Raw genomic sequence first — 24,709 nt, 5'->3', positions numbered from 1 at the left:
CAAGGGCGAGTGCTGTCCTCCCGCAAGAACCCTTGTTTGATTTTCTTGTTCTTTAGCTTTCTGGCACACAGATTTTCTCGGGGGTGAGCACCCTGGTGCCGTGGCCCAGTGGTGGTCAGTGCTGGGGAGCAGGACTGCCCGTTTTACTTTGGAAAACACGCTCCTGCCAGTGATTCAGTTCAGTCGGCCCCCCAGGCGGGTGAACCGGAGCGGCGGCGAGGCCTCGGGCTGGCCACCGCCTGGGTGCGTGTGGGAGATGCCTCGCCCCCCGCCCCAAGGTGAGCTGCCCAGCACTACGACGCCAAGCGTGGCCTTGCTCCTCCTCCCTGCCGGAACCACCGGTACCAAGGCAGCGTCGGGCTGCCCCTGTGTGCCAGGGCCACGGGACGGGTACCGGCACACACCCCACGGTGAGCGGCGGCGCGGGTACCACCGCAGCCCCCGGGGCTGACCGCGGCACAGGCACCGGGGGCTGCCGCCGTGGTGAGCGAGGCCGCAGGTACCACGCTGGCTGCCATGGAGGCGGGCGGTGGCGCAGGTACGGCGGCGCTGGTAGCGAAGCACCCGCCATGTCGGAGGGCGATGGCGGGGCCGCCGGCAGCCGCCATGGCGGGCAGCGCGGGGCGAGCGGCGGCGGCTCCCGGCGCAGCAGCGGGCGTGCGTCAGCGGCGAGGGGCGGGGAAGGCGCCGAGCGAGGGATTAGCTGGCGCCGGAGGTGCGCTGGGGAGCGCTGTGGAAGCGTGCGGCCGCCGCATCCTCCGTCTCCATTCATCTCTGTGTGGCTGCTGTCGTCGCCGCGGGGAGCTGCCCGGCCGGCTGGGGTGAGGCTCTGCGGGGTAACCTGCGCGTCTCCGCTCAGCCCAGCCGCGCCCGGCTGGGACAGAGGCCGGGGAAAAGGAGGGAGGCAGGCAAAGCCCTGGCGGCCGCGGCGGTGAGCGCGGGGCGTGCTGCCCGGCGGGGGGCGGACAGGAGCGGCTTCTGTCCCGCGGGCCCTCGCCCGCGCCCCCGGCAGGCCCGCATCCCCGGCATCCCCGCCGCCCCCCTCCGCAGGCGCCGCGCTCCCTTCCCGGGGGCAGCGCCCGCCGCCCTCCGCGGCCAGCGCAGCGGCGGGCAGGCCGGCATGGCGGCGCCGAGCCCGCCGCCGTGGGGTCCGCCGGTGCCGCGGGAGCGGGGCGGAGGGCGGTGGCGGCTCCGTCAGGCGCGGGGGACTGGCCAGGCTCTCCCGCGGCCTCCCCTCGGCCGGGCCCGCTACCCCTCGTCTCGCCTGGCCTTCGCGGGGCGCGGGCCGGGGCTTGCGTGATCCCAGGTTTGGTGTGAGTTTTGGTCCAGGCCACTCCGTGTTGCTTTGGACCAGCCATCTTTTGTGGTGGCATCTGTTGTAGCTTTCTAAGTTACGTGTTATAGCCACGCGGGCATGTAACATCCACGATACATACATGTACCTTTACACATATATTTGAAAACATTAATTGCAATGCTACCATAGATGCCTCCCACAAAAGATGTTTTTGTGTGTGTGCGTATATGTGCAAGTACATGTGGATGTGTGCAGTCACACACATGCACTTCTGTTTTCCTATATGTGATGTGTGAGGTTTTTTGAATTTTACTTTGAGGTGGGGTTGATTCTTCCCTCTGAGACAAGGCGAAGCATCTTGCCTAAGCTATGCATTGGTGTACATTGCTATCCTGTTACAGAGTGTTAAATCCAGCCTGAGAAAGTTTATTTTGGTGTGCATTAATGTCAGTAAAACCCAACGCAATGATTTTATATACATACTAATGTCCTATTTAGAGAAAACCATTGAAGAGTGATCTTTGAGCTCTTCTGGGCTTTGGAGTTTTCATTATCAGTAGTGAGGAGTTTGGAAAACTAGCCTGTGGTGTGGAGACACTGTCCAGCTGATACTTGTTTTTTTGCGTATGTGCATGCAGGAGAGAGCAGGGAACTTTTTCTTTTTTTCTGCTTAAGTGCAGATACTTGCTTTGTGTGTTGGGCTGCACCGTTGGTCATAGTCTTTTATATAACCCACCAGTCTTTTTAAGAGGTGTAAGCATTGTGACAAAATGGTCAGTATAATAAAATCAGTGCTGCCTCACTGGAGGACCTGTAAAAGATTGATGCAGATCAGAATGATTGTGGTTTTGCCTCTTCTTCAAACTCTTCTTATAGGAACTGAGTGCATCTTCTCTCTGTTTTCTTAATCATTCTGGTACCTTTCTTGTTTAATTGACCTGTGCTGGTTTTAGATACTGAAGAACTTCTCAATTCTTGTCATAATGGTGCTAGTAAGAAAGCATGTTAGCACCTGTTTCATAGAGGGAAAACATTAGGGCAGAGAGTGGTTTAATTCAACTGTTGTTAACCTCACTCATCATCTTCATTTCAACACTCTTACGAATGAAAAGCTGCTGAGGACTCTGATATAGCAAAAGGTGTTTCAGTTGCTTCCCCATTCCCCTTCCTCCAGTCTGATCTTACTTAACATCTACTCTGTATGGAAGCAAATGTTTTACAGTGCCTTTCTTTACTGTTGTGGAAAATGGGATTCTTCTGTACTTTTCCAATATACTGTCTGATCACACTGCAATGTGTGATCAAGACACAGTACCAAGTCTTTTTGGAGTGCTTCATAACCAGCTCCTTTGCAAAGGGGCATTACTCTGACAAATGACTCGAAAGTACTCTTAATTTCTTCCATATGCATATTAAGGTAGATAATGCCTTTTCAGTTTCATAACAAAAAACAGGTTTTTGGGGTGGTGGTTATGCCTGCTAGTATTGTAAAGATAACACAACTCAGAAAGAACTTAAAACTCTCCTTACTTATCCAAACATCCTATCTGTACAGGCTGGTTTAAATAGTTATAATTACATACCTATTATACAATCTTTGTACAGAATCTTTGTCAGCGAAAGATGGAAAGTTCACTTCAGTGTTAAGACTGACACTTACTAATGCTTTTGTTTTCATTTTTAGGTGGGAAAAATTGAAATGTTTGATATGAAATCACTAAAGAATGTGGAATTTGGTGATATTAGAGACATTTATCAGAGTAGAAGAGCCCTTTACTTTCTTATGTTCTTAGGTATAATAAGGGTTGGTATCTGTATAAGATGACACAGGCAGGATGCAGAAACAACCGCAAAACTAAGGGTGAAATGCAAAGTGTAAATTTATTCTTGTTACCTTGTGACCTGGGGGTTCTGCACAGCAGCACCTGGGCAGAGGCATGCAAGCAGGGATGCAGGCACTGTGGAGCTCAACCCTTGCTAGCAAGAAAAAAAATATATTGAACCCGCTGCTTTTCCCTATATATCAGGGATTTTCACAGGCATAGTTTTCCACTGTGGTCTTTCCTGCAGCAGGGCAGGAATCTCAAGGATGTTTGATAAGGTGCCTCTGAGTCTATCACAGGCCTATATTACCTATACACAGACATTCCACCTGTCAGGCACACAAAACTAAACAATTAGTATGTGTTTTTTGACACCCCATCTGCATGTCACTTGAGTGTGTTTATTGTCCTTCTCACCAATTTTTCATTATATTCCCACAGTATTAACCTCATAACAATCAATGGCTATCAAGTAATACTAATAATTTAAAAGTGTTACCAATTATGTTTCTAAACTTCAAATACAAATAATAATATTAGAGCTGAAGTAATATTTACTTATGCTTATTTACACATTGCTATTCCTTAAATATTTCTTTATTCAAGTTGTTAACTTCTTATTTCCTCACAGATAAATACCTTTCTCCAGACTCATGAAGTTTTACCGTAGTCATTGAATTGTATCAACTACACATTCCAGAAAGCCATACTCATCCTTTGATCTGTGAAATGTAGTTTGCGGCAGCTGTGGTAGAGGTGCATGCTTTTCTTTGGAACAGATTTATTTCATCAATGAATGTGTCTTAGGTAATAATTTCATAGATGAACTGTTTAAAAACAAAAAACCTTTTTCATACAATAGAAATGGGTTTTAAAAAAATCAGTCAAGCAAAATTTAACACTCAGACTTTTGCTTCTGGCTCTTGCAGTATGGATTAAACAGTCCTGAGTGGAAAAACCTGCTTTAATGTGTTTAATTTAGGGTTAATATTGTGAGTTAGCAGGGCTAATACTGTTCCAGTTTTGTATACAGTATGGTATGGTGATATGCTCAGAGGTATGATTAACTTGCTTATCTTTGTTCTCAACCCACCCCTAACAAGCAAGTAGTGTCTGTATTTCTAGAGATCAGTTTTTGAAGCTCGTAAGGTATTTTTTAAAAAAATTCAAGTATATCCATAACAGGATAGATGAGGTACTAGGAGATGTAGCTTAAAAGTTTGAATCTTACAAGTGTGTTACAGTAAGAAGCATGGGAAATGTGCTATGTTCTCAGAAGCCTGTAAGTTCTTGGAAGGTTGCCAGGATGGTTGATGATGAAGATAAGGACAGGGTGATACCAGGGAGAAGGTTGTGTGTGTGAATTCCTTTCTGGTATTAGATATATTCTTGCTAACATTCTCAGACATAGAACTTCAGTCCTGTGGTACCATGCTTACTGATAGCTGGTGAATGCAAGTTAATGAATTTTTTTTTATAATGCAGCTGTGATAGGTTGAACTAAAACAGCAGTGGCTATATGCGGACAATTGTGGGAAACAAATGGAACATCTGTAAGTATGAGACTGCTGAAAGCAAAGGCAAATACAGAGCTGCTCAAGACTGTGCTTTGTCTGCTAACTACTGGCTCTGATGGCAGTAGGTATGGACAGTGGGGAGAAGCAATTCGTTTTGGGGAGGGTGGTGTGCCCTGAGCTGCTGCTCATTTATGTGGTCCCATTGGAAGGCTTAGAGAAGAAGGATGTAAGTCAGTTGGTGTCTGAACAGCTTCTTTAGGGCTCTGAGCAATGAAATATTCTGTTGATGATTTATTCTTCTTTTGTTTCCGGAACAGGACTTCTACATAAACAAGAAATACCAGTACATACTTTGTTTTTCTATTTGGAACTGCCTACCAGATGCCTGACTCTTTCCTAGCTTTTTAGTCATATTGATGTTAGGTTTGAATTTGTGTTTCCTGAATGCTTATTTCTCAGATGATGGAGTTTACTTCTAGTGTTACAGTTGTGCCTTTTTTCCATCCTTCTGAAGATGGGGTGAGGAAGACAAACATATTAGCTGCTGAGTCCAGCTGTGAGCTAGGTTAGGCTAGTCTTGTCTGTGTGGCCTTCTTAAAGGTGAGGAAATATTGGTGCTGTTTTGTATGGACATATGGAAATGCTTACACCTGACACTGTATTTGTGAGAATGGTGTCTGTCACCTGGGATGGTAGCTTGAAATACCTCTTCACAGAATGACTGGGCTCAGACTGACGCTCTAATGCCTGTGGCCCAAGCATGGTGTCTGAAAGCCCTGATACTTCCTTTGAACATTGTTCTCAATATCTGTGGTATTGTCATCTGACTTTTACTTGCTTTTCTCAAGGTCTGTGACCCTAGCTTTTCTGGTGTTCCTTGATCCCACTCTAGTTTGGTAAGTCCACAAAATGCATTGCCTGTGAAGTTCATGATTTTGTTGTACATTGTCAAGCCTTCATCTGTGTACAGCTGAAAGAATTTGCTCTGTGGAACACTGAGTGCAGATAGCAGGTAAAATTCAGAATTCACTTTTATTAAAGACCATATTTTTAACCATCTGTCATCTTCTGAAGATAGTTGCAGTAACAGTTGGAGATAGTTGCCTGTTCCCTTTCTGGAAGAAAATGCAATTCTTAATCTGCAGTAAGGTTTAAATTCTCACTCCTCCAAATATGTTATACTTACTGTAGTGCTGACTTCTGGATTCTGATCCTCAAGCTATTGTAAATGGGCTATAGTGCTATGTAGTCAGACTCTGAAACTTCTCAATTCTGTGTGCTAGCAGCTCTGCAAGAAAGTTTTAGGGTTGACTGACAGGGATCTGTTGCAGTCTTGTTTATTTGCTTTCCCTGTTTTATTTCTGACTTACTCGTACTCCTGGGAAGATCACATGATAATTCCTAATTCCCTTTCTCCATTTCCATTTGAATCACCCAGAAAACAAAGGCAATTGCTGCTTTCTTAGTTGTAGGTCTCCAGCTGCAAATGACTTCAAAAGCAAAACAAAACCAACAAAAACACCTACAGATAACTTTAAAAGGGCAAAAAGAGCTTGAGTACTACTTAACCCTTGAATTTCCTACAGCTCCTCAGCTCAAAGCCATGACATCCACGGACTTCATATGGCATACTTGTAGCTCAGATCACTGTTTTAGTAACTCCTTGGGTATGGAGGGTATGATTGCAAAGCTTAATAACCTGCTGCTCACTGTTAGTAACCATGGTCACCATCACAATCGAATTTGCATGTGTGGTATTCTCAAAGCAGCCATAAAGAGAGCTGCTGTTGTTTGACTGATGAGCAGTAACTTATTGGACTGTGCCTAAGGTGTGTCTGCAATCACATTACCTAATCTGTGCAGCTTCGAAGTCGACCCTAGTTGTGGGCATAGAGGAGAAGTCAGCACAACCAAGCATTTTAAAAATAGATGCAAATGTGTACATAGGGTTACTGCAACACCAGTCTCACTGCTGTGTTAGGTTAGTTATGTTAGGCTCGATAGTCTACTAGCTGTCTAAATGGATTCAGTGGGGGTTTAAGTACAGTCAAGAAATGAGCTTTCTTTTTTGTTCTTATCTTTGGAATCACTAGACGTATTTATGAGGTGACCTGTCTAAACCGGAGGGATAATGTTAGAGGGTGGTATGAAGGTTTGAAAACTGAACATGTACCATGTGGGTCTAGATAGTCTTCTGATAGCAAGTGGCAAATAAAGCTGCAGAAAATCAGAGAGGCAGCATATCTTATTGCCTTGATGAAGATGCCTGGAGAAGCAGGAGGTGAACCTAGGGACACAGAGCTGAGGAAGATCAGCAAGAGCAGCGTGGTTGGGTGTGTCCAAGGTGGCCAGCCAGCCACCTGAGGAGGGAGTGTGAGTGTGGGTTACAAGTGCTGTACTATGGGAAGGCCTTTAAGAGCAGATGCTGTGGGGTATGAAGGAGTGAAACTGGAGGGAGCTGAGGGTGGAACTGCAGAAGAGCTGCTCTGAACTGCTGAGTCATGGAAGGGAGAAAGAGCAGTGACCAGAGAGGAGAGGTGATTTATTAGGGGTATCTGTATGGGGTTTGGTGGTATTTAAGACCCTAAGCAGGCTTGTCTTGTGTAGTGAAGGGAAAATATAGGAAAGTGGGAGATTAGAAGGAAGAGTGAGTGCTGAGCACAGGAGAGATCAGATAAATGTCAGAGAGGTGGATCCAGGAAGTAATAATCCCACTTAGTCCTATCTTTCTGTCTCTTAGGATGTCAATTATTTTCAAACACAACTGGAATGGATTTCATTTTGTCTATAGTCACCTTGACTCTGAGAAACAGAGAGGGAAGTCATGAAAGGTTCCTCTAAGAAAACCTAATTTTTCAGATTTTTAATTGTGACTGAGTAGTCTCAAACACAAAATTTTAATTTACCTAATCTCTGGCATACATTCCTTGTAGGAAACACTTGTGCATAATAATTTCCCAAAATGCTCTACTGAAGAAAGTGCTTTTCAAGAAACCAGATAATCTCATTAAAATGTGAGACTGTAGAAATATGTAAATAACATGTTAGTAGTTTGTATACCTAAGATTTAGTCTCTGATTGAATAGGCTATGTAATCAAATACCTAATTTTAATCACTTGAGTAAAATGCCAGTGGTGTTAAGCATATGCCTGATTAAGCACCTAAGAACCTTACCTAGTTGCATAATATGTTCTTTTCATACTACCGTCGCCTCGGTTTTGATAACTGGTAAGTTTTCTGTCCTGTTTTGACTATATAATTTTGTAGTTGTTAACAGAGTTGATGTTTTCTGCAAATCTAACCACCTGTTGATTAAAAGCACTCGCTAATGTTGCTGCTTATACTTTCATTAAGAGTGTCTATTTTTATGTTACTACATCTTGGTTGCAGTTTAGTCCTTTAGACCTACCAACTGTTAATTTTTCTATTACATGTTAGAACATCCTGAATATATTTTATTGTAGAACAAACTTCTAGATACTTGAAGCTGGTATTTTGTTTTAATGAAATTAATATACTTTTTTCAAACTTTAAAAAAAAAAGTATTTGCATGATTTATTTTCAATTAAAAATTAATTAATGTAGAGGACTCTTTCTTTTTTCCTTTCTTGTTCATGTTTCATTTGACAAGAGATTCTTTGAACCCAGTCACACAGACCTATTGACCATAATTCTTGCCGAGTTCCACTGCAATTACCAGGGCTGAGGAGTTGCATCCTTTATGTAGATTTCATAATTCTGTGTTACACAAGTAAATTAAAGTTAAATTGTGGTGGCTAATAAATTAATAGAAAGGCTTATTTTTGTTTGTTTGCATTCAAATCATCAGGTTTGATTTGTCTCTGATAGAAAACCAGATCTGCATAAGCTGACTCAAACATTTTTTTCTTTCAGGAAAAAAAAGAAACTCGAAACTAGAGGAAACTTATCGAGTTGACATGAACTTGTATTTGATTGACATGTCTATATTCTCTAAAACACACTGCAGGGAAATAGTATTTATATGCCTTAGTGCTATGGTGTAGATAATGGTGTGAAGACCACTTAGGAATATACAAAACCAAGCTTTTTGAATTAAAAGTGAAGAAAACCTATCTCTAAATATGTAGTTATTTGAGTGAGGAGGGTTTGAGTTGTCTGTTCAGTGTGGCAGATCAAGTAGTATACTGTTGTTGCTTCTTCAAGCCTGTATGTTTTTCAAGAAATAGTATATACTGTATTGTTTAAAAAACAAATTCCCTTTCCTAAAATGTCCCAAAAACTTTCCCTATCCTAAACTGCTTCTGCAGTTGGTGTATGTACATTACATTACAAGTTAAAATTAATAGAGTTTTAAGAGATGGGGATATTTATAAAACATAAAGCTTTGTTACAAAAATGGCCTAAACTGTCAATTACAGGATAGTTTTTCTCTGTCTCAAACTCCAAGACTTATAATAAACCAGATAGGTACTATCTTTACATATTTAAATGATTAATTATCTTAGCACACGTTTAAAATGTACTTATTATTTGTTAGAAAAGGATGAACAACCTTTTTACCTATTTAAATGTTTCAGACTGTATTTAGATAAAACAAGAAAAAACATTTAAAAACATCCCCTCCCAATTTAAAGTGTTTGTTGAATAAAGAAGAAACGAAAGCAATGAAAATGTTTTGTGTATGTGACAGCCGGTAGTCTAAGCAAAGACACATTTATGTAATTCATTAATAGAATTAGTAGAACGTAACAATTTTAGAAGTGATGGGTCTGATTTTTTTTTGATAGTTGAAACTAGTAGACTGAAAATACCACTTTAAAAAAAAAAAATTTTTTTTTTTTCCCACTTCTATATAGTTTAACAGCTTTCACCAAAACAGCAATTGGACATTGCAAGGTGGGAGACTAACATAGCAAACCAGAAATTATATTCCTGCTGCTTTGACTGAGAAGGTTGCTGGTTTGGTGCATCAGATCTGGTTCTGGAGCATGGCTTGGACTTGTGCACTCCTGGCTTTTTCTCTGGAACATCAGCATCTAGTGTATATATGAAGATAATATAATTAGTTATCTGTGTCTCTTCATGATGCTGCCCCAGATGTGTCTTATAGCTACTCTGGGATATCATGGTAGGATTGTATTATTAAGATTGAACTTGGTTCAAGGTGCGTGATGATTCATAAGGCATGCATGGCAGTCCTTGAGGAGTTTTGTGATCCAGTACTTCAGCACTTGTTTAAATAGATTAAAGTTCAGGTCAGGCACTACTGTGGTTTACTTTTTGTTGGAGTAGATCAGTACTTCATCACAGAACTGGACCTGATATGTGTCCTGTGGGCTGAGGCTGGATTAGTTGACCTGGTTTAGCAGAAGCGTTCTGCAGGTCATAGCTTGAGCACCCCTTTGTCTGTTTTCTAAACTTCAGATTTTAATGAACACCCACACTCCCCTACTCTGCATGAAAATTAAATTATAATTGTTTGTTAAACACAAATTTAAACCTGAAGATTGTCCACCTGCTATGTAGCTGTTGAATGAGTTTTGCACATATTTTTATACTAGGCATGTTTATCTGTCCAGTCCTTGGTGGATTGTTTGTGATTTTTTTTTTTTTTACTTAAAGGCAAAATTTGCTGTGCAATTAAGTTGTGCTGTGTAAGCAATTGTCTACTTCCACTACTTGTGAAGTTTTGGTACAATTTTGTGTTCTAGTATCTCATGATCTCTGTAAAGTATTTCTCATACTGGTCTCTGAGGTAACGATTATTCGCATCATCTAGATGAGGAGTTCAGGCAGATCAAGTAACATGTCAGTGCTAGAGCTGGAAATTTATCCTGATTCTTCTAAATCCTTGGCTGGCAGCCTAACCACTTAGACTTTAGTTCCCCTAAGATAAAGGCACCCAAAACCAGTTTTAAGCTGTATTTAAGCCCTCTGACATGCTAAGAAACAATATAGCTTTTGACTTATCTTTCTGCTATTTTGTGGCACTCAGTATTGAATGTGTGTAAGGGGATGAACAGATCTCTCAATTCCTGCTGGAATCCATGTGTGTGAGCTGGAAGCTGCATATACTGTGCATCTATCTCTCCTTCATGCACTTCTAAGATAAACTAGGGGTTGCAGCTATAATTTATAACTAAACAATTTGTGTTGTTGCCCATTTCAAGTTTAAATTTTTTTAACCCTAATGCTTATAGTAATAAAGATTTTATGAATAAGGAACTGCCCCAATTGCACAGGAATGTGTTCACTCATCCACTTAAATGTGGTTTTTGTTGGTGTTCCTTGCACTGATCTCTGTTACCCTCTGGTGCTGCAGCTGTTCCTAAGAAAGGATGTGCCTTTTCATGCATAGTAGCTTGCATAATGTTGACAAGGAGGAAAGTCATATGATTCCACATTAAAGCAAATGTGAATGTATTATGTACAATCTTTAATACTATTATGTAAAATGATGTGGTTATGAAGAGTGTAAGATTTATTTTCTTGAAACATGAAAAGTGTAATTTGCCTCATCTGAAAAATAAATTGTATACCCTCCCAAACATACACTTCTGACACGCCTTTTGTACAAATGGTCGTGATGAGTTTGGTTGCTTAAGGCTACATCATGTGTGCTTGGTCAGCCTGACAGTTTGCTAACTAATGGGAGTGGTATCCCATGAGCAGAGCACAGTTCCACAATGTGTGACAAGGATTTGACCTGACAGTTTTACAGTCATGCAACACATAGAGGCTTAGAGCAACAAAAAGGGGCATGAGAGACGGTGTGCTAGAGACCTGTTCTGTTCCTGCTGCCTCTTTGGAGAAAAATGTGTAATGCTTTTGTCAAGTAAAACTGAAAAGCTATTTTCCCCTTCCCTTTTTCTCTCTCCAGCATTACTTGAGATTGGCTAGATGTGGAGCCATCTGTACTTTAAGATACTGACAAACCAGTTGTGCTTTTGTGAGAGAAATGTATTAATGTATTGCTATTGGAAGTCATTTGGTGTGTCTTTGGTAGGTTATTTTGCCTTTCAAAATGAAGATGCTTGCGTTTTGAACTGTTGAACTATTTCCTTATGCTGTGCTGTAGATTGGCATGCAACATTCTTCTTTTGTTACCTGTTTAATGCTTTGAATGTAACTTGATAACTTTCAGTGTATAGTTACTGATTTCTTCAGGGATCTAGTAAATTTATGTTGTGAAGTATTTCTGATCTCATCAACATGGAGACATTACCTCTATGTTTAAGGGCTTGTCACTTTACATGTCTAATTTACTGCATTGTACAAATAATAGATGGCTGTTTAGCAGGGATGCTGAGTAGGTTTTCTTTGGTTCAGTCTTGAAGATTGCTCTGTATTGAGTTTTTTCTGCATAACCCATTCTCTGTAAATGATATAAGATGAAAAGTCAAAAGTGACTAATATGAGTGGATAAAAATCAAACTGTTACTTAATATTAAGTGACCCAAACAACTAAACAGAAAGGAAGTCTTTGAATGGTTTTGAGAGTAGTTCAGTGAATTTATTAATCAGTAGAAAATACTTTTTTCACTTTTTTTGTTTATAAGCAGAGATATGTTTGTTGCTTTTATTCTCATAGTGGTGTAGTTGTTGGAACTCAGATATCTACTGAATTTCTTATTGCATGTTCTCTGCTTTGGTCTTGTGTTATTCTAAAAAAAATGACAGGAATTATTACCTAGAGGCTTTCAGTTGTAGCTTGTGGCTTGCTTGTCTGTTTGTCATGTAGTAACAAAAGCTCAGCCCAATTTATCTGTTATTCTCAGAGTTATCCAAGCACTTAGATATTTATTTAATAGTGGAGGGGGGTTTTCCCTTTTCTACCAGCATGCAGAAGATGAAATTTAGTGTTTTTCACATGTCTGTATTCCCTTAAAGCAGAATTTACCTGTCCTGTTGCAGGTAACTATGTGATAAAGCCTCATCCTCCTATAGAAGCAGTGACGCATAATCTCACACTTCACCTCTCTTTCTGTTCCTCTTGCAACGTACTTACATCACGCTAGTCTGTTTGTGTACTACAGTATTGCTGGTCTGTTTCAGAACTGTAATACAGATGGGTAAACCATATCTGCTAGAGGTGAGGAGAGCAACAGTGGATTAATTTTTAACCTGACAGGAGGTCCTCTGGCTGCTGTGCATTGCTGCTGCATTCAAAGACACACACCTCATCTTTGGCTCTTGAAATCCCTTCTTTTGCAAACAGGAGGAGCAAATTGAGTTGGCTGGTGTCAGGTGTCTCTTTTGTCCCTCTGTCCTGTTAGCAAGGGCAGCTGGAAGGTGGACAGAAACAGTTGGAGAATTAAGACATGCATCTAAGCATCTGAAAGGGACAGTGAGCAATAGGAGGAATGTGGGAGACTGGAAGAGAAGGCAAAAGAATATCCAAATAACAGAGAAGGGAAAGGAATGAGCTGAATTTGAACAGAAATGGCTGTGGGGAATGCGTGTATGTATTCAAGCAGTAGCATTCATGGAAGACATTAGTGTTTTCATCAGCAAAAGCATTAAAGCTAGCAGTTTTAAATGCCAATGAAGTCCTGTCCAAGTTTTTCAATTTTAACAGGGAAAAAAAAAATATCTCTTTTGTAGAAGAGGTGATGTCATCTATTCAGGCAACTTAATAGCAGTATATTCTTGCTGTTAAAAAGCTTTTAAAATGCAGACTTTTTAATTGCTGCTGGGTGAGTTGAAATAAAAATTTATTTTGCTTTGGATTTACCTGTGTCACTAGAACACTGACTGGTGGATTAAAGGGAAGGGGCTGGAGATAAAGGAAAAAATTGGAGACTAGGATTTAAAATAAATTTTTTTTTAAGAAAGACTCCATGGAGGAAATGTAAACCCACTGTGAAGAGCATTGTGGTTTTGAGAACTGGGTGATGAGTTCCTGCAACCTGAATGACACATCAAAAGATCCTGTGTTCCTCCAGAACAGGTTCTCATGAGCTTGCGGTAGCTCATGCTTATGAAAGTTTGGGCTGTAGCTTGAAAGGAGCCGAGAGGTCTGTTTGTGTGTATAGTTCTATAGAACTGGAAGAGCCTTAGCTAAAGAGCACACTGTAGATTTCAGGAGCTCTTTTTCATCTTAATTTGACAAGGAAGATTTGAATCTAAGAGCTTTCAAGGAGCTATTGCCACTGTGGTTCGTCTTCAGTACTCTAGTTTCTGTTTTCTCACCTTCAAGTGTCTCTTTAGTCTTTTGTGGGCTCTTGTGCTCTTGTGCTTTTGGAAACAACCAGCTGGTAGTCACACTAACTGGCCAGTTGTTGAGAGAAGTTCTGAACAATGCTTTGGCTTCATCAGAGATGGATTTAAATACAAAATCTTCAAAATAAATGCTCTTTATTGTTGTTATCTTTTGGGCTGTTTACTTTTTGTTTGACTGGACACTTACTGCTTAATCTGTGGCCTCAAAAATATCAGGGAGATTAACTGAGCCTGCCACCTCAAGGCAGCATGTGGCCTATTGTACATGTGCTGCAAACAAGGGGTTTGTGTGTTGGAAATCTGCCACATTTGGGTCTAGAGGGATCTGTGGGCTAAGACTATCCTTTTCTGCTTACAAACACAGACTAGGGTCATGTACTGTTTTAGAGGCTGGATGTTAATAGGCACCATCCTAATGAAATGTCTGGAGCATTTCTCCTGTGTGTCTTGGATATAGAGGACTCCAGAGAGCAGCAGAAGGTGGGTGCTCATTAGTCTTAGTTACATGTTTAGTAGGAATATATGATAAACTGTGCATCTTATCTCTCAAACTACTCACAGTAATAATGTTGCTTATTTCTTAAGAGGATGTCATTCCCTGTGGATATATTGAACACCTGCAGTCATGAGGACTTGGAGAGCTCAGCAGAGGGCTACTTGTCTGACCTTCGGCATCAGGATCCAAACCGTTCTGAATTCTTGTCTCTGCCAGGCCATGGTGAAGTAAGAACCAGCAAATACTTTAGTCCCAGTTTTCTTGATATACATGTAGATTTAAAAGATTTACAGTATCCAGTCCATAACTATTGAATTACGTAATTATTTTAGCAAAGCTTTTGTTTTTTCCAAATTACTGTTTGTGTTAAGCTCTACTTTTTTCATTCTGTAATAGGGTTTAAATCTGGGCATCAGTGATTATGCTGCTTCTAGGCAATGGATCTCTATGCATTAAGCTATTTTAAAAAAAACCCTTGAAATTTCAACTGATGAGTCAAACTATTCCCTAAAAAGCACTAACTCACGCAGTCACAAAAATCTGTCATTTTAACTAGGGGGGTCATGTTTTACTGAAGCTCACTGGCTCTTTTTGTATATGTTAAGCATCCTTCATGGTTGGGTTCAATTCTTGATAAGCATATTTCAATAATTTTAGAAGTAATTCTTGCGTGATAAGTTGATCAATATTGGTTGCGTCTAGGTAAACATTTCTATTATAACTAGTACTAATAAAAGCAGTGGTGTATAGCTTTAATGAAAAGTTAGTTACCTGAGAGGACTCTCTTTGAACAAAAGGTTAATGCTGCAGATTTCTTGGCAGAAGCAGAGTCTTAGGTGCTTTCCTGCATTTCTGCAGGTGCTGTATGCCTAAATATTTGTTTGTATTAACATCCTCATTTATGGCATAGCATATCGTAATCTTCTTGAATTTGGTAAGCAAGTCTATTTGCCACACCATTACTGTCTGTCTAGTTTTTATGCATTAATTAAGTATTGAAAATGTGAATTTAAAGATCAAAATGCATTTCCACAAAGGTAGTCACTTCCTGAAAGGTAGGTTGATTTGACCCTTCTCATGTTGTTCCTGAAGGGAAATAAAGCAGGCAACTTTGGAATTTCTAAAATGTGTGTAATTTAAGGGAAGCAAATCCTTTTGAATCCAGCCTTCCCACTGTAGCACAATAGGGCTCATGTTAACAAACAGCAGTTTTGCTGGGCAATTTTTTTTGTGCTTGACTGCCTGCCTCATTCTTCTGTTGTCTTTGACAGCTTGCATAGGTGGGAAAGTTGAAGTGAACACACTGCTGGCTCTTTGCACAATTTACTTCAGTTGTGCACATAAATGCAAACTGCTGACATTAGAGAGCTGTAACAGTATAAATTACTGTAGCTAAATCTGCCAGAGCTTGATGGTTAGAGCTCTTATGTTGTCTGTCTTTAGGAAGAAATGCCTAAAGTAAGGCCCAGAGTCTAATGCTTGTCCTTTACAGTTAAGTACTCAGTTTTCAACATTCATCTTGCTTACCCTGCTAAACATTCTCTGTATACTTTACTAATGTTGTTTTAGTAAGAGTCTATTAAGTATTGTACATTCTCATTTCAGGTTATTATTAAATTGGGAACTGTAGGCTTCGTTCCTCTTTATGGTGAAGAGCAGACGCACAAAGTTCTTGGTTTGTTTGCACCAAGGGACTCACTCACAGGTTTCACTTTAAGATTTTATTCTCTGTGTTGCTGTGTCTTTCCCTGTGACAAATACATGTAACCAGACCTGTGCTCATTCCATGCTAGTGTAGCTCATAACTTGGACAATTTTGCATTTGTTCTTCACTTTGTTCTTGTTCCCATACTATTTTTGTTGTGGATTTGTATACAAGTGATAAAACTGTGCACATTAATCAGAGTAGAACTGGACCCACTGAATTCAGAAAATATGTAGCAAAATAACATGGTGCTTATCTAAATCCAAGTACAACATGTATCTCTTGACCTCTTCATGTACACCTCGACTCTCCAAAATGAATTTATTGAGCTTTCCTAGAATCAATTAATTTGCTCATGAATTTAGATACTCTTTATTAGCAGTGATTGATCAGCATCAAGTGTAAATTTGTCTTTAGCTTTAGGTACTAACATAGCTTTGGCTAAGATGACATCTCACTGTTTGTATGGGAGTTTTCTCCCTTTCTCGCTTCCCTTCCAGCCCTCCATGTTTCCTTCTCTTTCCATTTAATGCCATGTGTATGACTGCTAAGTTTGCACAAATGGCCATAGATCAGACTCTTCCTGACTGCTAATCACATGGCCATCACTTTTTACATTCATCTGAGTCCCTGACACTTGCACAGTTTCAATATCAATATCCATTAACAACCCAAAACTAAAGTACATGTATGAATGTGACTCTTCTTGGCAGGCCCATTTTATTAGTGGAAGGAGGTGCTAGAGCACAATGATGAAGGATAGTGCTTGTGTCTGAAAAACAGTTTCTATGTGTCATACTGTCCAAAATCTGAACTTGGTTTTATTCTTCCCAGTTTTCAAACAAGTTTTGGACTAGGGAGCACTTCATATGGGCTGGTGTTTAGCACATTTGTTGTGCTGTGGTAGTGTGGTGGTTTGACCTTGGCTAAATGCCAGGTACCCAACAAGTTGCTGTATCACAACCCCCCCCTTCCCCCTTTTTTCTCAACAGGCAAAGAGGGGAAAGAAAATATGATAGGAAAAAAAACCCCAACCCTGGTGGGTAAAACAAAAGCAGTTTTAATATAAGCGAAGTGAAGGAAAGTTACATGTGTGGAAGCAAAAATGCAAACAGATTTACTCTCTACTTCCCATGAGCAGGTGCTGTGGGGCCTTCTCGGGAGCAGGGCTCCAATACGCGGAGTGGTTGCCTGGGAGGACCAAGGGTGACCCCACCCCCTTCCTCCTTTCTCCCAGCTTTATACTGAGCAGACGTCACATGGTCTGGAATATCCCCTTGGTCAGTTGGGGTCAGCTGTCCTGGCTGTGTCCCCTCCCAAGATCTTGCCCACCCCATCCCACTGTGGGGGAAAAAGTGTTGGAAAGAGCCTTGGTGCTGTGTAAGCACTGCTCAGCAGCAGCCACAACACCAGGGTGCTACCAACACCCTGCCAGCTCCCGGCATGAACCACAGCACCGTGAGGGCTGCTATAGGGGAAATCCAAGTCCTGCTCAGCCAGACCTAGTACAGGTAGTAAGAGCTGCATTAATATAGTGCCAACTATAAGATGTTTAACTTGGTTACTACAGTGTTATTCCTAGTTGTTTAGAAGCTTTAATGACCATGCTTATTTTGGAATGGTAAGACTCACTAACTTTTTATTTCTCCTTGTTTCTTTCAAGCTGTAGCCCTGTATCTTGCTAATCAGTGGTGGTCAGTTGATGACGTTCTGAGAACATCTGTTACGACTAGACAGGGGCTTCACAAGGTAAAGTGCTCCAACACTCACCTAGCAATTATTCTTATCCTTCAAGATAATGGCAAGTAATGGCAAATAGCTAGTGTATGAGATGTTACGTGCTTTCATTTCATTCAGAAATGAGTTGGCTGCTTCAAGTCAAAAGCAAGGTTGATGAGAGTAGAGGAATAGGTATTAGGGGAAAGGGAACTTGGTTGTGAATATAGCACCAAGAGCAAAAATGACTCATACAGTAGCTGCATATGTAAGCTATTTTGATATTGATAATGTTAAGAGTTTTTTCTTTGGTCTTTAGAATGTTGTGTGTCTGATTGTACTGAAATGTCTTAGAGTGGAGCATTGTATCATTGTCTGATCAGGAGACTAGTAAGATAAAAATATTGTTGGAAACCTGTTTGATAGGCAAGTTGGAGATGCTGGCTTGCAGTGGAAATACATGAGGTTTGGGAGAGTAAGTTGCATGGTTTCTGCTTTGTTTCTCATCACTGACCTTTGTTATATTACTATGTAACATGGAGTTTTGTTTGTTCCAAAACTGGAAATCTGTATTTTTTCAGAAGTGTAATTAGCATGTACTCATGGAATCTGGGCATTTATCTTTCATTTTTATATCTTTTAATTTACTGTAGAGAATTTGGCATGTAGCCTTGTGTTCCACATTGCTGTCCATGTGGATTAAATCAGGAAAGCTGAATCTTTTGCCGGTACAGTAGCTGAGACTAGGCACTGGGAAGAGATCATGGTTCCTTTATTTGTCCTTCACAGCGGGTAGGACAGTGGTGAATTTAAATTTCATATGTAAAAGGAACCCTGCAGAACAGAAAAAAGGGTATCGAGTTCCTGTTTCATGCCACAGAAACTGTTGTAACTAGTTCTTTCACTACATTGTATCCTGTTGTCTACCACTATCAGCAGTGATTGAGTGTGCCAAGTCCCCCTACCCTGTGAGGATCATCATTTCTCCTTTGCAGGACTCCAGTTACTTGCTAGCCTGGGAGTTCTCAGGCTGGTGTACTGCTGTTTGAATGTTTCTTATATCCAAAAATAGTTTTGACTTAAAATCAAAATGCTCCCACCACCACCTCACTCCCAGCACTGCTCTGAGCTTTTACCCATTGGATTAGGAGTGACATTGAAGATGTGAAATATCCTCTGCCTGGTGATAGTGCCTTATACTTAATCTATTGCTGTGGCTTCTGAGTACCTCTTTGCCCTCAAACCGCAGAGCATCATCCTGCTTTAGCACTTGCAGCTTTTCTTGACTCCATCTGCAGCTGGCAACTTTGAAAAATAAGGTCCCTGATGTGTATTAATTAATCTAAATTTCAGCTTCTTCTAAAATGTTCTGTGTTTCCTTAGGTGGAGTCTGTTGGAGAGAGAATTGTTCTCTATGTTCTGAATCGAATTATCTATCGGACACAAGAAATGGAAAGAAATGAGATCCCTTTTCTCTGTCACAGTAGCAATGACTATGCTAAGATCATGTGGAAAAAAGGAGAGGCTATTGGATTCTATTCTGTTAAACCTAAAGGTAGAACACTTGAGTATTGTGGGGTTTGGAAGGGGTAGACGGAGAGCTTATTTGAAGAATACTTTATTTAGTAGACTTTACAAGCCTTGCAGGCCTAATGAATTGGTGTTTTCCTGAAATCATAAGAGCTCAGATAACTGTTAAAATTTCTAGCTTAAATGTTTATGTGTTTTGGCAATCTGAGAAAGTTCTTAGATTTCTTCATATTCTACAAAATATGTTTAAAATGTAGAAATTAGGTACACTGCAAGCTTTTTTCTGTATAACAATTGTTTATGGTTGTGTGGGCTGTGCTTGTTTTTCTAGGTTTTCTTGACCTGGCTCCAGAATGCAGAGATCCTGTTTATCTGAAATGATTGTAGAATCAGATGTCATTATCATTCAAACATTTTATAGCATGACAGCATAGAAACTTTGCTCACAGGCATAAGATTCAGCTACAGCTGGTGATAATAAAGATTCTCTTCCACACATACATTACCTCAGATTACAAATTATCTCACAGGTTTATGTTATTAATGTTACAGGCTTGCTGTTTTTCTCTTTTTCTAAAACATTATAGTTTTTCTTTAGTTATTTTGGAATTTATTGTGGTTTTAACTTTTTGCTCAGTAAAATTTAGTATTTGGGTGAACTGCCTAGCACATTGATAGCACTTTGTAGTATATCAGTAACTGGATCAAGGAGAAATGGTCTAGCATTTTTGTTTCATCTCTAGAGAGGATTAACTAATTCAGGATTAATGGTGGTACTGGAGGTTTACTGGAGACTTCCCCCATTTAACATGCATGTATTTCTTTGCAAACTGTTAGAAATAAAATTGTAAACTGGGTCATTGACCTATTCTGGTCTGGTAATCAAGATCAGAAACCAACCAGTTAATTTGTTCTGATTGCCTTTGTTATCTTTTTGTGGTTTTTCTTTTTTTAAAAGAAATTTTGCATTGCATAGTTTGTATAAGTCTCAGTATTTTTAATGTCAAAATTGCTGTAGTGTGGTGATCACCAAGTAGTATTTACATTGTAGTGGGTTTTGGTGTGGCATAATAAAATTGGAAATCAGTGATTCTATTTTTAGTTTAGGATATGGACACTTCCTTATGTGGCACTGAGGTTTTGTTGTACTCATGCTCACTTGTTTTTTTTTTCATGATGCTCTCTCATTTACTTGTCCCGAGTTAGCAAACTCTGAAGGCAATTCTTTCTAGGCATTGTCAATATGTTTGATTGTGTGCTGTATTCTCCAAATTGAGTAGTCTTTGTGGAGAAAGATGGCTCCAGAAACAGATGGTTAGAGAGGAGTGGTGGAGCTTGACTTGTATCCCAAATGGTATCCAAGTAATGTAAGCTCTCTGCCCACATTTACCTTGCTTGAAAAATGGAGATCACTGATCTCAAAAGTGCAAGGATGCAAAGATTAACTGTGTTGTATAGGCAAGCATATGTTTCTTTTTGGCCTTGTTAGAGGAAAGGGCAACTTTCTGCAGAGTTCACACCAACTCACAAAATGAGGGCCTGAAAATGGATTGAATAGTTGATGGGCTATTCTAATGCTGTTACAATGGCATTAGTCTATCACCACTGAGTCCATAGCTACCCTTTGAATCCTCAGATACTGAAGTATCTGTGTGTTGTGACATTCTTTCATCTTGGTATAATTATGGATAATGTGGGTTTTTTAATGGGAGAATTCCAGTGTCAAGTGTCCTAGGATTTTTTGTAGTTTCATTTTAAAAAAATCAGAATTATTGTTTCAGTCCTTAAACAAGAGGTAGATTATAGTTGTCGTATTTGTCCTGAGGAGTAATGTAATCTACATAAAAAAAGCAAGTCAAGAATTTTATTGTATCCTTTTTCCTCCTCCTTCTTTCAGCTTCATTTTTAGTATAGTTTTCCTATGGAATTGTATAGTGAGATTTCAAAGTGAGCCTTTCCTCTCTATTTCTGCTATTCTTGTACTACAGGCTATCTAACATACTAATCTATTGATATATTTTGGCAACATTATGAAGCTTACCCAAAGAGCCAATAAATGGCTCATAGTAATTAAGATTTAATAATTTTATATTATTTAAAATTATATAGATTGGTATAGCTTTTGTGAATTGTAGAAGTCTTTATTTGAATATGCTAAAATCCATGCTGCAGCATGTCAATGCTGAAGTACTGATGGCTATTTTTCCCCCTCCTATTATTTCAGGAAGTATTTGTAGCTCTTCCCGCGGTGAGAGTTATAAGCTATCAGTGCTAGACACAATGTTTGTACGAAAGAAACATCGTGAGAGAGAGTCTGGGTTAATCATGTTGGAAGACTTTGTGGATTCCTTTAGAGAAGCCACTCTCGGCCTACGATACCCACTGTCATCCTTCATGTATACAGGCAAGCTCTTAATTTTTCTGATCTTTGTGCTTTCTTTACACGTCCAAAAGTGCTGTCACTCAAGCTCCATATTTGTGGCTGCATCCTCAGTTTCTGTATTGAATGTTCTGTCAGTGAAGGATAAAACCCCTGATTTGTGAAGTACTTCCTGATGAGATTTTTTTTTAATCCTCCACATGAGATAAGATTATTTGATCTCTGCTGGCTACTGTGAAGTTTACCACTGTCCCCCCCTGCAAGCCTCCAGAATGGACTGAGGTGTTTGTGTCATCTAATGTATATCTTCTTTGTAGCACTTTTTTCTTGCTCACCAACTAAGCCTCACAAGGTCATGTAATTCATGCTTTCTTAGAAATTCTGTTCAAATGGGAATACTAGGCTATGTTTTAACTCGGGTATAAGAAGGCACAGTTATAGTGTACAAAGAAAACACTTATGGCTCTTGCATTAGCAACCCAAGAGGGTTGTGTCATCTAGGAAATGACACACATTCTGGAAACAGTGCTACTTCGGTCTCTCTTCAGGCAAGAAGCTCATTTCCTTTGCCCTGTTTCTCAAGGCTTGTGCTACTCTTAGGCCATCTGCCAGGTTTCCTTCTATAAAAATTTTTATCTGGCTGCCTTAACCATTGGAAACTTTCTGCTTTTCCAAGTTGTTGGATCTGACTAGACCTGGTTTGTCAGGCTTCAAACAGCAAGCTGTCTTGAGTGGAATTGCATAACTAATCCATTTTCTTGGTGAAAGAACAATATATCAGGAATCTTGTCCACTGAGATGATGCATCACTAGTGACACAGGTGAAAAACTGTAGTTTTCCTGGTAGCTACTAAAGAATAATGTCAAAGTCTGCCTCTTCATAGGTATTTTTAGTATGTTATTGGGAGAAAACAGGTGGAGGGACAGCAGAGAAGCAAAATATTCAAGAAGTAAAATGAGTGGATGATAAACCATGCAGTGGTAATGTGTTAGCATTCCCAGGGAGTGCTTTTCACAAGTGACTATAATAACATTGTATAACAAAAATCACTTGACTATATCTTCTGCCTAAGAGCCCTTACATCCTGGGATGGGTTTTGTGATTGGCAGGGACAGGGACCAGTGAAGCTGTAAAACTCTCAAGTAGGTGCTTGGAGAAGAAGAAAATCCCATCCATCTTTGTTTGCAGTTTAAGATAATGAAAAATGTTTGAATCTGAAGAAAGGTTTTACTGAGAAGGATGAGTACGTTAAAGCAATACTCAGGTTAAAGCAGACTCAGACTAGATGTCAGGAAGTATTTCTTTCCAGAAGGGGTTGTTAGGCATTGGAATGGGCTGCCCAGGGCGGTGGTGGAGTCCCCATCCCTGGAGGGGTTTAAGAGTCGTGTCGACATAGCACTGAGGGACATGGTGTAGTTGGGAACTGGCAGTATTAGGTGAATGGTTGGACTGGATGATCTTCAAGGTCCTTTCCAACCTAGTTGATTGATTCTGTGACCATTTTGTTGAACAGTTCTTACTGTGATGATTTATGTGTAATGGAAGATTACAAAATAATTTGTTTTCAGATAAACTTTAAAAACTGAAGTACAGTTGAGTATATAGTATATGTAATACAGTGGTTCTTATGTTTGTTCAGCTTGTAAGCTATATCTTGAGAAGTACCCTGAGGATCATAACCTTCTGTGGGAAGTGGAGGGAGCAGGATATTGGTTCCAGAAAACATCTATTATGTCTACATTGCAAAGTGAAAAGCTCAAAACTGCAAGTATGGATACTTCTGTTTTGTTGTTTTGTGACACTTTGTAAAAGTTGACCACTCTACACCAGTGACTTCTGTGAACACTGCTAATGGAACTAGCAGAAAAGATCTTTTATTTGTCCTGAGATATGAGAGATCATATTTGGAATGGCTATATAAATTGTTATATGAAGGTACTGTAACTTTAACTGTTTCCTTTTTTTAAAATCTTAACAACAGAGGCCTTACAGAAAGGAAATAAGAGTTTCCTAGCAGAGGGTCACTTCCAGCAGTCTGCAGTGGTATCTGAAGTAAGTGAACAGGAGACTGAGCTGCAAACACAGCCAAATGTAGGTATACAGCCTGTTACCTCTTTTTGTGATTGTTCTGTTACTAAAAAACAAAGTATGAAAAATACTTTTTGTCCATCTCATAACTGAATTGGCTCAGGTCTGCACTATGTATATAAGACAAACACTTTTGTTACTACTTGGGTGAATGTTATGCTTCCCACTGATGGAACATTAATGACTGACCTAGGGTTAAAAATACCTTCTTTTTTTTTTGTAGGGGAGAGGTGGATCCAAAAAAATGCATGTTTTGATTGTATAGCTGCGTGGATATACTTGAAGAAAACAGCAGAGGGATAGTAGTTCTTATGATTCTTGTTGCTGTGAGTTAAGAACTCAGCCCTGTCTCTTGCTTTCTTCAAGAAGAGGCATATGGTAGATACGAAAGTGCTCCAACTTCTTATAGATTGGTAGAGTTGCTGGCAGCTCTCTTGGTACCTGCATCATCTGTAAGCAGTTCTGCAATGCTTTGAAAACTGTTGGACCACCAAACAAAATAAAATAAGCCATGTTCCCCCAAACCAGGAAAAACATTCCCCAACTTTCATTTTCACTTTTTACTTAGTGCTCCCTATTGTGTGTTTGGTGCTAGAATAATTTGTCATTAATCTACAAATTCTGATGTGTTTAAAACTCACTTGAAACTATTTCAAGCAGCAGAACTTGCAGTAAAAAATAGAAGTATTGGGATGGGTGGGGAGGAACAAGAGAGAAAAGAGCTCTAGGGAGAGGGAACTCTGACATAAGCAGTCCCTTGTGGGGACTATGCATGTAACCTGCATTACTGCTGAATCATTTAAGTTCTGTTTTCTCTTGTCTGATCTTTTTTTTTTTTTACATGGGTTGCCATATTCTGTTCCATGGCACAGTAAAAATAAGACTGAAAATTAGAATACAAATATAAAAATAATAACTTTCCTGTCACTTTTTTGTCAGCTACTGTTAAAG

At 40.1% G+C, this 24,709-nt stretch overlaps 1 protein-coding gene across 3 annotated transcripts in view; it reads left to right on the top strand.

The window, feature by feature from the left end:
* Positions 1 to 683: 683 nt before the first annotated feature.
* FAM169A (family with sequence similarity 169 member A) overlaps positions 684 to 24,709 on the top strand; it is a 35,755-nt gene continuing 11,729 nt past the window's right edge. Inside the window, exons 1-9 of one of the 3 annotated variants that reach the window (XM_074932979.1) lie at positions 684 to 821; positions 14,207 to 14,322; positions 14,428 to 14,565; positions 15,944 to 16,043; positions 17,707 to 17,792; positions 19,143 to 19,314; positions 21,514 to 21,693; positions 23,310 to 23,438; positions 23,652 to 23,761. In XM_074932979.1, the coding sequence (XP_074789080.1) occupies positions 14,263 to 14,322; positions 14,428 to 14,565; positions 15,944 to 16,043; positions 17,707 to 17,792; positions 19,143 to 19,314; positions 21,514 to 21,693; positions 23,310 to 23,438; positions 23,652 to 23,761 (975 nt within the window). In that variant the 5' untranslated portion in view covers positions 684 to 821; positions 14,207 to 14,262. Of the gene's footprint in view, positions 822 to 7,839; positions 7,867 to 14,206; positions 14,323 to 14,427; positions 14,566 to 15,943; positions 16,044 to 17,706; positions 17,793 to 19,142; positions 19,315 to 21,513; positions 21,694 to 23,309; positions 23,439 to 23,651; positions 23,762 to 24,709 lie in introns of those variants that run through there. The other 2 variants (XM_074932980.1, XM_074932981.1) reach the window with 2 other exon arrangements.

The sequence above is a fragment of the Athene noctua genome, chromosome Z (assembly GCF_965140245.1).
Source record: "Athene noctua chromosome Z, bAthNoc1.hap1.1, whole genome shotgun sequence".
Classification (NCBI taxonomy): Eukaryota; Metazoa; Chordata; class Aves; order Strigiformes; family Strigidae; genus Athene; species Athene noctua.
Note: the sequence above shows the minus strand (reverse complement) of the source record. Positions and strands in the feature narration are given on the sequence as shown.